Below are 13039 nucleotides of genomic sequence, written 5' to 3' on the forward strand. Positions count from 1 at the left end.
CTAGATCTCTAGATTTTCAGTTGCATGAGACAATTCATTTCTAACCACCGCCTCCATGCCAGTTTGAGGTGTTTTTCAGTTGAACTTAATTTTTTTTTTCTGGAACTTTCAACTAAACAAAACCTGATGAATACAGCCCCTACCCAATGCCAGGCATTGCACTAAAGAGTTCACATGACTTGTCTCACTGAACCCTATGAGAGGGGGAATAATTATGATTTCCATTTAACTGATGAGGAAACTGAGGCTCACAGAAGTGAATCTACCTGCCTGAGATCATCAGAGCCAGGATTCCAACCCACATCTGTCTGACCCCAAAGCCTGCCTCTCTCTGACCATGAGGAGCAGATGCTAGATTTGGAGATTCAGAGAAGAGGTATGATATGGGGTGGAGGGGGCATTGCAAGAGCCAGAAGCCAATGTCCTGGGCTGCTTAAACTTTCTTCAAAGGGCACCAAGGAGTTATGGGAGGGTCATGAGCAGGGGAAGGACAAGAGGAAGGATGAACTGCAGTGTGGGCATTGGGATCAATAAAAATGGTAACAGAAAGTAATCACTATCAAAGCCACAATGAGATGCATCTTCACTTCCATCAGGATGGCTGTAAAAAAAAAAAAAAAAAAAGGATGGGAAATAATAAGTATGAGCAAGGATGTGAGGAAATTGGAACCCCTGTATATTGCTGGTGGGAATGTAAAATAGTGCAATGACTTTGGAAAAGTCTGGCAGTTCAGTCTGGCAGTTCCTCGAGATGTTAAATATAAGTTACCACGTGACCCACAGTTCCAGTCCTAGGTATATTCCCAAGAGAAATGAACATATATGATATCATGTATATGTGAAATCTAAAAAAAAAAAGATAAAAATTCTGTTTACAGACCAAAAACAGACTGATGGACATAGAAAACAAACTATGGTTACCAAAAGGAAAAGGCTAGGAGGTACAACTTAGGGGTTGGGGAGTAACAGACACACACCACTATATATAAAATAGATAAACAACAAGGATCTACTGTGTAGCACAGGGAACTATATTCAATTTCTTGTAATAATCTATAATGGAAAAGAACCTGAAAAGAAAAAAATATATGTAGGTATATGTTTAACTGAATCGCTTTACACCTGAAATTAACATAAACCAACTACACTTTAATTAAAAATTTTTTAAAAAGACAATATGTGTACACACACACACACACACACACACACACACACAAACCTATGCACAAAAGTTCCTAGCAGCAATTTTTAAGGTAGCCAAAAAAAGGAGAAACAACTCAAGTGTCCATCAGCTGATAAATGGATAAACACAATGAAATATTATTCAGCCATAAAAAGGAATGACATACTGAGTGAAAGAAGCCCAGACACACACAAAAACCACATAGTGTAAAATTCCATTCACATGAAATATCCAAAATAGGCAAATCTATAGAGACAGAAAGTAGATTAATTGTTTCTAGAGGTTGGAGGGAAGGAAGAAATGTGAGTGACTGCCAATGGGTACAGAATTTCTTTTTTGAGTGATGAAATGTTCTAAAATTGATTGTGGTGGTGGTTATACAACTTTGCAAACACACTAAGAATCATAGAATTGCATACTTTAAATGAGCGAGGTGTGTGCTATGTGAATTGTATCTCAATAAAGCTGTTAAAAAATAATGCCAGAAATTTATCAAGTGGTTAGCTCTGGGCCAGGCAATGTGTTAGCTTTTTCTACTGATGATTGCATTCATACTCACAAGATCACCGGGAGAACAAAAAAGATTTTCGTGACTCCATTTTACAGATGAGGATACTGCAGTCAGAGAGGTTAAGCAAGATGGTGGTTAGACTTCAGAGGCCTGGCATTTGAGGTCCACCAGACTTGACTCTTGCCCTACCCACACTCAGTGTTACCTCCCACCCCTGCTTTTTCCTCCCCCTCAGCCACACTCCTGCCCAACTGACTTGATTTCCGTTCCTTTTACTCATGCATTCTTTCTGTTCTCCAGGCTTCTGCATTTTGCTGATTCAACACCTCTGCCCAGCTGTTCTTTCTACTTCACTCCCTATCTAGTCTGTGAAATTAATGTCTAAGTGTGAGGGAGAGAGAAAGAGAGAAGGTTCTGACTCCAAGTTTCCAAGCCTCACTTGGAAGTGAAGGGTGCAGGGAGGGGCACCAACAGGGCTTCTTGTGGAAAAGATCAGGGCCTGCCTCCTCTGCCTCCTGAGGGCTTGGCCCCCTACACATGTCTACAGCTTTATGAGCCCTTGGCCTGGGTTTAACCCAAGCTGTAACTCAGGACATGTGTGCTGGAGAATGAGGTCAGATTTTCCCCTGGCAGTTTTCCAGGCCTGGGGTGAGCAGGTGAGAAGAGCGGGGCTCTGCCCAGTTTCTGACCCACCACCAGTTGACTTCTCCTCCCCTCCGCCTCCCAATTCAGAGCCTTTTCCCAGAGCCTTTTAGAATCTTTAATAAGTATACTAATACAATAGAACACTATTCAACCTTAAAAAGAAACAAAATTCTGGGTGAGGATTCAGCTTAGTGGTGTTACGGAAATGACAGGCCAGTCAAGAAACAAGCACCACTTGGAGGGTTGGAGTACTCAGATGTATTACACCGGCGGGCTCAGAGGGGCTTCTACTCCCAAGCTCTGAGCACCTCCAAGACATGCGCATGAGGTTTTATAGGGTAAAGTACAAGCTTGGGGTATTCTGCCAATAGGCATGGAACAGCTTTAGCAGCATTATCATCACAAAAGTGGAGGCGGGGAGGCAGCAAACCAACATTCCAAAGCCAGATATGTATCTTTGAAAATCCAGCTGGCTAGCAAAAAAACATAAACAGCAAACCAACACTAATTAACTTAGATTTACAAGTTAGTCCAGCAGAACTCAGATCAGTATTCCAATACTTAGACTTGTGAGTTATCTTGTTAGCCCAGCCCAGCCTCTCCTTCACATTCCTAGACCTGTGAGTTATCTTGTTAGACCAGCCCAGCTTTTCCTTCACAGTGGTAGAGTGTGTGCTTAGCATGCAGGAGGTCCTGGGTTCAATCCCCAGCACCTCCATTAAGATAATAATAATAATAATAAGTAATATAGCACAGGGAACTATATTCAATATCTTGTAGTAACCTTTAATGAAAAAGAATGTGAAAACAAATATATGTATATATATGCATGACTGGGACATAATGTTATACACCAGAAATTGACACATTGTAACTGACTATACTTCAATTAAAATAAATAAATAAATAAATTTAGTTCCCCCCAGCAAAAAGGAGTCCTGATGCCTTCCCCCAACCTCTCCCACTACGGCCTCCCCCTACCACAGGGGTATACTTGGTACACTGATGAACCTACATGAACACATCACTATCACTTGAAGTCCATAGTTTTTCACTTTAGGGTTCATGGTGGTGTAGTCTATGGATTTGGCAAATGGAAGATGCCATGTATCCATCACTACTGTATTGTGCCTAATAGTTTCATTGCCCTAAATATTCCCTGTACTCTGTCTATTCATCCTCCCTACCCCCTATCCCCTGTCAACCATTGATCTTTTTACTAGCCCCATAGTTTTGCCTTTTCCAGAATGTCACATGGTTGGAACTCTACATCATGTAGCCGTTTCACATTGGCTTCTTCCACTTAGTCATATGCATTTAAGTTTTCTCTATGTCTTTCCATGGCTTGATAGCTCATCTCTTTTTAGAGCTGACTAACATTCAATTGTCTGGATGTACCACAGTTTATTTATCCATTCACCTGCGGAAGGACACCTTGGTTGCTTCCAAGTTTTGGCAATTTTGAACAAAGTTGCTAGTAACATCCATGTTCAGGGTTTTGAGTGGACCATACTCTATTCTTTAGAAGTAAGGTACCAAGTCCAGCCCCACTTCAAGGGGAGGGGAACTTAGCTTCCCCACTGAGGGAGAAGAGTTTCCAATAAATTTTGGACAAAGATTAAGACCACCAAGGTGATTACTAAACACTCAGCAGGGGAGTGTATATCTCAGTGGTAGAGTGCGTGCCTAGCATGCAGGAGGTCCTGGATTTGATCCTCAGTACCTCCATTAAATAAATAAATAAATAAACCTAATTACCTAAACCCAGGAGAAAAAAAATATTCAGAGGGAGAAACTTTGAGGCTTAAAGTTTTGCCCAGTAATTTTCTCATCAATCAGTGGATTCTACCTGCAGCAGTTGTCATAGTGGTATTCTAATGGTGACATTCTCTTTTCATCAGTTTCACTTCTGTTAATTGGAATTCTTCTGTGAAGGTTTGTTCCTTCTCCCTCATTTTAAAATTGATTTAATCATGTATTTAAATCAGTATGGACTTGTGGACCTTTATTTTATTCTTTTGGCTATAATGCCAATGCTACTGCTATTTATCTTGTTCAAATTGTTCCAGCTTTGGCCAGTGGGAGTTCTTTCAGGCTGGCTCCTGTGTCCTTTTGCCATTGTTTTTGGGGTTTTTTTGCCCTTCCTGTTGCTGGAAGATGCTCCAGGATCATTGTGCATTTTCCTCTGTCCCAGCCCTAGAAGCAGCCATTTCTCCAAGGAGCCCTGGTTTCTTGTACTGGAAAATGGTATTTAGAAACCAAGATCTGGGTGCTGAGTGTTCTCTGGGTACTGGGGTGTTAGAGCAGACAGAGCTAGGAAATATGTGTGTGTACCCTCATATCTCTATTTATTTTCATATCTATTAAAATAAATATTCCCTAGTGATAACCCCATTCCAGCACAAAATTGCTTATTTGTAACTTCCTTCTCTGACAGCATAGAAACTGGCTGTCAGTATCTACAACATACGTACTTACTTGTTCAATGCTAGTACATAGCAGAATTAACCTGTACCCCTGTGAGAAACAAATGTACCGACTGGAGTACAGAGTGTCTGTAGAGTTCAGACCGATGTTTGAATGAGAAACCTCTGAGCCAAGCAAACAAACCCTGTGGCTGTGAGCCAGAGTTGGCCCTCGGACTTCCAGTTTGAGACCCTCCAAACCATGACTGTTCTGGTCTCTGGCCATGGGAAAGTCATCAGTTTGCACCTCCCAGCAGTCTTATTCATGCCTCAGGACTGGTCTGAGGGAGACAGAGAGCAGAGAATGGGAAGTCCTGCTGCACTCTTCTGGTTCTCTGGATTGGTGGGAGTCTGAGGGAGACATTTTGCAATTTCAGAGGCAAGGACACAGCTCAGTGAGAGTGGGTGCAGGTTGGGTGGGGCAGCCCCTGTGGGTGAGGGCTCTGGCAGCAGAACCTGCCAGGCAGGTGTGCCGGCCCAGGCATGCATCAGGCAGACAGGCTGTGGCAGGAGCATGGAGGCCAGGAGTGCCCTTCCCCTGGAAAGAGACCGGGCTTGGCCGGGAGGGGTGGGGGCGGGAGGGCAGGGGCTCATGGGGCCTGAGCTGCACCCTCTCCTAATTCCTCCTCAGGGATACAGCGGTGACCAACAGCACCTGAGCAAACACGTATTGACCTCTCATCTCTGTGTTCCAGCTCTGTCCCATTCATTCCTCCTCAACAACATCCCTCAGAGTGGGAACTGTCATTATCCAGTTTACAAATGGGGGCACCAAGGTCCAGGGCGGGGTGTCACTTGCCAGAATCCATGATTACAAAAGCCTGACTCCAGACTCCAAGCCCTTAACATTTATTTACTCAATGACTGTACAGACAGACAGACAGACAAGGTCCTTGCCTTCCTGGAGCTGGGAGTCCAGGACAGAGACACACAATAAGCCAGATGAATAAATTATCAAGGTAATTTCAGATGCTGCCATGTGAGACTGGCAAGGATGGGGGACACATCATGGAAGGCCTCTCTGCAGAGGTGACCAACTGGCAAGGGCTGATGGAAGGGTGTTCTAGGCAGGCTGAATCCCAAGTGCCAAGGTCTTGAAGTATGTGAGGAACTGGGGAGAGGCCAGTGGGGCTAGAAGGGAGCAAAGCAGAGGGACAGCAGAGAAATAAGAAGGAGAGACTGTGCAGGGCCTTGTGGACCTTCTGGTTAGAATTTGGGCTACATATGGAGCCATGGAGGTTCTGGAGCAGGAGAGGGACATGATCTCGGGATATCTGGTGCATGCGGTGGCATGAGTTGGGGGTGCTGGGACCCATAGCCGGAAGAGTCACCCTCAGCCTTGTAGGGCCCGTGGGAGGTGAGACTGCTGCCTGGGAGGTGTGAAGCAGCCACTTTCCCACTGTGGGGTGCGGCTTCCCCTTTGCAAAAGGAGGTCATTTATCCAACGCATGCTATGTGCCAGTCATGGCTCTGCCACCTTCGGGAAATCTTCAGGGCTCATCCCAGTGGGCTTGGTGGGTGAAGCTGTTGAGCCCCGAACCCCGGCACCTAACCCTTAATGAGCCCCCCACCTGGCCTATGCTGGCCCCACTGACTGTGCTGTTCCTGCGTGTAAGCCGTCAAATAGACAGGAGCAGTTCTGTCTGGAGCCACAGGAATCCCCAAATTGCTACATGAGAATGCGACCGAGCCAGGGTGCCCCACACAGTCCCTCTCCCAGGGGCACCCCTCCATGCAACCCCATCCCCAGCCTCCGGCTCATCCTGGGACACCCTCACTCGACCTGTGGCCTGCAGAGCCTGAGACTGGCGGCTGGTGCAGAGGGCACAGTCCTGGTGAAGGATGCGGCAGCCAGGCCCAGCCCCACTTCCTGGCTGTGGCAAGCAGTCTGAGGAGCTTCCCAGCCTGGAAACTCCTGGGAACTAGGGGCACAGGGTGCAGGACCAGCTGGGACTGGCCCGTAGGAGGAGTAGAGGCCTGGGAGAGGCGTGGGAGAGAGAACAGACAGAGAAAGACAAAGAGCGACTGAGAGAGGCATAAACACAGAGACCGGGAGAAACAGAGATGGAGAGACCCCGAGAAACCAGAGGAGAGACGCACACAGAAAATGAGGGAGCTATTCATTCATTCATTCATTCACTCACTCAGCAGCTACTTATTGGGCACCAGCTGTGTCCCGGCAGTGCCCACAACAGACGCAAATCCCTGCTCCCATGGGGCTGACAGTCTGGTGGGGGACACAGTCCAGAAACATGATAAAAGAGTAAATGACATTGTTGGGAGCGATAAGGGTAAGAGAGATGAGGTGGGGGAAGCGGGAGAACAAGGAGGTCTTACGAGCAGGATTCTTCTTATCTGGGGAGGGGAAGGTTCCCACCAGAATCTTGCCTGGGCCTGCCCCTCCCCCACTAGCCCCGAAAGAGGGTTGGGAGCGGGGAAATGGGGTGGGGCCTGCGCCCGGAAGCCGCCAGGACCAATCTGCTAGGGGTAGGGGATTGAGGCTTGCCGAAGACCCCCTCCTAATCCAGGGTGCTGGAGTCCATCCACCGACGGGGCGTCCATGGGGTGCCGCCCAGGACGTTCAATTGGAAGGTAGGCTGAAAATGGGGAGGCACCAGTGCCCAGGGCAGGAGGACAGACCGGACTCCTCTACTCGAGGAGATGGGGGGAAGTGGCTCAGGTTGCGGCTGCCCCAGCAGAAGAACCCTCCCCTTCTCGTGTCTCTGGGTCCTCCTACCGAGACGGAGCGTCCCTGGGAGGCCAGCTCCGGCCTGGAGGGGGGAGTCCAGGGCTCGCCGGTGCCAGTCGCCGCCGGGGCGCGCTCCGGTGCCGCTGTGGGTGGCACAGGCTGGCAGACACGGGCTGGGTGCCCAGGCCCTAAGGGGAGGGGGGCAACTGCTTGCGACCGCCAGGGCCGGCGTTGCGGGTCCGCACCCTAGCCTGTTAGCTCCAGCCCCGCCCCCCGAACAGCAGCCGATCACTCCGTTCCGGGCGGCGCGACTGCTGAGGGCGCACCACCTGGGCGCAGAGGTGAGTGTACAGCACTGGGACATTTCGGGCGCGGGGCTTGGCCTGGCCCGGAGGGGTTGCCCTGGCCACTACCCTTGTCCCCTTGCTTGGGTTTCCCGGACCTTTACCGAAGGCCTCTCAGGAGGGGAAAACCGGCGACTCCGGAACTCGATGCGGGACCTGGGATGGGGGTGGGGGACACCCGGAATCCCCCGGCCTCGCCCTCTCCCAACCACGCCACTGCAAGTTTCGCTACCTCACTCCTGCCTCCAGGCAAGCCACGGCGAGGCGGCCGGTACACAGGCTGTGAGCCTCTGCGCAGTGTCCCCAACCGAGTAGGAGCGCGTGTAACCTGTATCTGGGTGTATTTGATGCCCCCTCCCCCCAGCATGGCTGAGTCTGTGACTCCCTGTGGATCTGTATTTGCGCCTGGCTCCCAGTGTGCAGCTGAAGCCATCTGGGATGCATTTGCTTCTGCCATGTGCAAATAAGTCCGTTCCCCTCCCCAGGCCTCGGTTTTCTCATCTGTTAAGTGGGACTCCAGCGATTGTGTAATTGTTTCTGCGTGGATGTGCTTGTGTGGGAGCATGAAAACCTTTGTGCCTGCTGCTATGTGAGGTACTTCTTCTGAGCCTCAGCTTCCTAGCCTGTAAATTGGGGCCAAGGGGAGAATTGTGGAGGGGATTAAAGGGCACATTCGTTGGTGGGAGGTATTATTATACTTTAAAGACATGTCTGACCTGCAAGAGTCTGTCTCTGAGACAGACAGTCTGTGGATCCTGTCTGCTGCCCTCAGGCTCTGCCTCTGCAAAATGGGTGGATGGGTTCAGCTTTCTCACTGGGGGTTTTGCGGTGGATGAAGGGGGTTTCACAGGAAAATGCCCTGGGTGCAGTGAGGCCTGCAAATTGTGGGGCTCTGGGCCCCAGGCTGGGTGTGGGTGGAGGCTGTGAAATTCTGGCCTGTGAAAGTAGGCACTAGATCCCGTTTGTGCATGGTGGAATTTGTATATCTCTGCCTGTGTCACTCTGTCCATGTGTAAATGTATTTTCATATTTCCATAATGGGGTGTAACTGCGCATTTTGCCCTAGTTTGTGACTATGTGTGTCCATGTCCTTGTCCGTTTGTCACTGTCTTTGTGTGTACATTTCTGTGTGTGGCTGTTTCTGTCTGTGATTAATGTGTCTCTGGATATCCCTCCTTATGTGTGAATTATTAGTGTCCCTTTCCCCATGGGACTGTGTGTTATCTTGTCCCCTCGTAGTATTATTTGTGTGTCTTTGTATCGGTCTGTCTCCATGGACTTCCCCTTCCACCCCGAATTCCCTACGGGCCAGGGCGTGCGTGTAGGGTGGGGAGTAGTGGGTTAGGACCCCCTTCCCAGGTGAGGCCCCGCGGGTGCCCGCCTCCGCAGCCGTGGGGATGGCGCGCGCCAGGCCTGACATTGCATCCAATCTTTCCTCAGCTTTGGGGCTGGCGGCCCATGGAGCCGGGGTTGCTGCGGCCAGCACCGGTGAGCGAGGTCATCGTCTTGCATTACAACTATACTGGCAAGCTCCGCGGTGCGCGCTACCAGCCTGGCGCTGGGCTGCGCGCCGACGCCGTCGTGTGCCTGGCCGTGTGCGCGTTCATCGTGGTCGAGAACTTGGCCGTGCTGGTTGTGCTCGGACGCCACCCGCGATTCCATGCGCCTATGTTCCTGCTCCTGGGCAGCCTCACGCTGTCTGACCTGCTGGCGGGAGCCGCCTATGCGGCCAACATCCTGCTATCGGGACCGCTCACGCTGCGCCTGTCGCCCGCGCTTTGGTTCGCGCGAGAGGGCGGCGTCTTCGTGGCGCTGGCCGCATCCGTGCTGAGTCTCCTGGCCATCGCGCTCGAGCGCCTCCTCACCATGGAGCGCCGGGGACCCGCGCCCGCCGCGCGTCGAGGGCGCACGCTGGCGCTGGCGGCCGCCGCCTGGGGCGTGTCGCTGCTCCTCGGGCTACTGCCTGCTCTTGGCTGGAATTGTCTGGGCCGTCTGGACGCCTGCTCCACTGTCCTGCCGCTCTACGCCAAGGCCTACGTCCTCTTCTGCGTACTCGCCTTCGTTGGCATCCTGGCTGCCATCTGTGCACTCTACGGACGCATCTACTGCCTAGTCCGCTCTAAAGCGCAGCGCCTACGCGCGCGCCCCGGGGCTGGCGAGGGCGCCTCGACCCCCGCACGCCGCACACCGCGCTCCTTAGCGCTGTTGCGCACGCTCAGCGTGGTGCTCCTGGCCTTCGTGGCGTGTTGGGGCCCCCTCTTCCTGCTACTCTTGCTGGATGTGGCGTGCCCGGCGCGGGCCTGCCCCGTGCTCCTGCAGGCGGACCCCTTCCTGGGCCTGGCCATGGCGAACTCGCTTCTGAACCCCATCATCTACACGTTCACCAACCGCGACCTGCGTCAGGCGCTCCTCAACCTCATCTGTTGCAGCTGTCTCCCCTGCGGCCGAGGCTCAGGCTCGGGTGCCTCCCAGCGGTCGGGTAGCGGCCCTGAGGCTTCGGGCGGCCTGCACCGCTGGCTGCCTCCTGGCCTGGGCGGCAGCTCCAGCCGCTCCGAACGCTCGTCGCCCCAGCAGGATGGGCTGGACACGAGCGGCTCTACTGGCAGCCCTGGAGCTCCCACAGCAGCCCAGACTCTGGTACCCCTGCCCGCCGCAGACTGATGCCTTTTGGCCTGCCATTGCCTTCCCTAAGAGCTCTTTTGCAGACTTTCTTTTTAAATAAATGAATTTGTAGGAAAAGCAGCCGAAGGTGGTGAAGGTAGAAAAGACGCAGGAAAACGTATTTTCTTGACGCTAAACCCCGCAGGAATGGACAAAATAGACAAAAATCCCTGCCCTTGTGGAACTGATGTTCTGGTGGCAGACATGGACAATAACGGAGTAAAGAGGTATGGAGGTAATTCCAATGACAATACAGTGATGTGATGGTGGTCAGGTGATGCCTCTCTGCCGAGGTGGTGACCTGTGATGTGAGCTGAGACGGTCACTGTCCTGGGAAATTCTGAAAGAAGAGCATTTCAGGTGGAGGGAACAGCAGGTGCAAAGGCCCTGAGGCTAGAATATGCCTGTGTGTTCTCTGAAAAGCAAGGATTTCAATGTGGCTGGAGCAGCGATGGAGAGGGAGAGTGGAAGGAAACAAAGGCAGGGAAATAATGGGGCAGGTGGTGCAGGGCCCTGTGGGCCCAGGAGAGGACTTTGCTTTTGCTCTGAGTAAGGCGGGATTCATGGAGGGTTTTAGGCAGAGGAGGGACTTAATCTGGTTTAGATGTTTCCAGGTGCCTCTGGTTTTGTCGGGGGCAAAGCTAGGAGAATAAGATGATGGTGACTGCACTGGCCTAAGGAAGCGATGATAAGGACTCAGACCATATGGACTTATTGTGCCTGGATAGTTACCCCCACAGTGCTAGGCCCAGGACACACCTTTTTCTCACCCGGACTGCAACCTTGCAAAATAGGTTTCCTCACCTCCATTTGACAGGTGAGGAAACTCCAAGAACTGAGTACCTTGTCCCAATGTCCGCCGAGGCAGGATACTAGCCTAGGCTGTCAGGCTGTGAGGCCCAAGGAGGCACACGCCTAATGTCCTGCCCCTCCTGCGGGGCGGGGGGGTCTGTCAAGGCCAGGCTGACGCTCCCTCCTTCAGGGGTCTGCATTCTTGGCCGGGGGCGGTACCAGGGCCCCGTTTGTGCCCATAAAATCCTCCAGGCGCGCTGGCCACAGCCCCAGCTGTCCTCTGGCGCATTCCTAATCCTTCCGGAGGGGCCGGCGGGAGAGGGGCGGGGCGAGAGTGGGGAAAGGACCGGGGGTCCCGGTCTCATACTGCGGCGGGCCACCTGCCGGGAGATAGCGGAACTGCAGGCAGTCGCGAGCCAGGCGGTGTTTTGGGGGAGGCTCTGACCCAGCCTAGGGGACTGAGTCTCCGTGGGCCGTCCCTGCAGACCTCATGCACAGGAAACCAACGAATTTCCTGGAACACAAACACACCCAAGCCTGGAGTTATATCCCAGGCCACTTCAGAACTGGACCCAATTTCCCACCTGGCCTGACGCCCCTACCCCAGGCTCCGGTAATCTTCCAGGGCAACCTGAGATATCCCACCCCATTGTTCAGTTGTTTGATGGTGTGATGATAGATTTCACTTGTTCACATTTTACAAAATTCAAAAAGCACCGGTTTCCCTTCCTGGATGCATACACTGTTCAGAAACTTCCAGAGCTATCCTGTGAATATATGAGCTGAAATGTAAATACATTTCCTCTCTTTTTACACAACTTGAGCATTGCTCTCCACCTTGCTTTGTTAACTTAATAGTATATCTTGGAAATTGTTGCACATTTAGATTCTCTACTGTGTTAATCAGCTCTGGCTCTCTGGTGTCTCTTCTTATAAGGGCACTAATGCCATTATGAAGGCCCCACCTTCATGACCTCATCTAAACCTAATTACCTCCCCAAATCCCCATCTCCAAATACCATCAAACTGGGGGTTAGGGCTTCAATATATGATGTGGGTGCGGTGGGGGGTGATGGTGTCACCATTCAGTCCATAGCACATCTTTTTTTTTTTTTCATGTTAAAAAAAATCGAGGTAAACATTCATACAGCAACTGTCTTTGCTTCTTTTCACTGGCTGCATGGTATTTCACAGCATAGACATATCATCACTTATTACACCAGGGCCCTAGGGAGGGACAAGTGTGTAGCGTCCAACACTTTGCATTTATACACAGTGTTGCAATAAACATCCGATGTACACACATCCTCCTGCACGTTTGCAAGTGTAAAACTTGGATAAATTTCTACACGTGGCACCGCTGGGTCACAGGGCTTGTAGATAATATTTTGAGAGATATGGGAGGTTTCCTTCGGCGGGTCGAGGAGGGTGAGCATTTCCCCACAACCCTGGCCACTCCGTGTACGGTATTAGACGGCTATGCTATGGCGCCCCCTCTGGAGAGATCCAGAACCACAGTTTCATGCAACAGGAATGGGCGTAGGGGCAAGGAACCCTCCATCCAGCCTCGCGCGCGGGAATTAATCCCAGGCCCCGAGCAAGGACTCTTCAAATCTTCCAAGTTTTCCTCGGAGGCGGGCGGAGTCTTTTCTTTGACCAACATCTAAGAAGCGTTTCCTTCTATTCACTTAGTTTTCATGTAAATGGACTCTCAAAAGACCCCAACAAAACACCCTTAAATATATTTAT

General features: G+C 51.2%; 1 protein-coding gene across 3 annotated transcripts; it reads left to right on the forward strand.

The window, feature by feature from the left end:
- The first annotated feature begins 7281 nt into the window (after positions 1 to 7281).
- S1PR5 (sphingosine-1-phosphate receptor 5) lies at positions 7282 to 12113 on the forward strand. Of its 3 annotated transcripts, XM_064480253.1 has the most exons (3): positions 7710 to 7834; positions 8323 to 8431; positions 9278 to 12113. In XM_064480253.1, exon 3 carries the CDS (start codon positions 9296 to 9298, stop codon positions 10496 to 10498), a length of 1203 nt encoding a protein of 400 aa, XP_064336323.1. In that variant the 5' UTR covers positions 7710 to 7834; positions 8323 to 8431; positions 9278 to 9295; the 3' UTR covers positions 10499 to 12113. The 3 variants fall into 3 exon arrangements, with proteins under 3 accessions (XP_031293135.1, XP_031293134.1, XP_064336323.1); XM_031437275.2 differs by lacking the exons at positions 7710 to 7834; positions 8323 to 8431 and adding an exon at positions 7282 to 7396; XM_031437274.2 differs by lacking the exon at positions 8323 to 8431 and having other exon boundaries at positions 7410 to 7834.
- The last annotated feature ends 926 nt before the right edge of the window (positions 12114 to 13039 follow it).

The sequence above is a fragment of the Camelus dromedarius genome, chromosome 27, assembly GCF_036321535.1.
Source record: "Camelus dromedarius isolate mCamDro1 chromosome 27, mCamDro1.pat, whole genome shotgun sequence".
In the NCBI taxonomy this organism is placed as follows: domain Eukaryota; kingdom Metazoa; phylum Chordata; class Mammalia; order Artiodactyla; family Camelidae; genus Camelus; species Camelus dromedarius.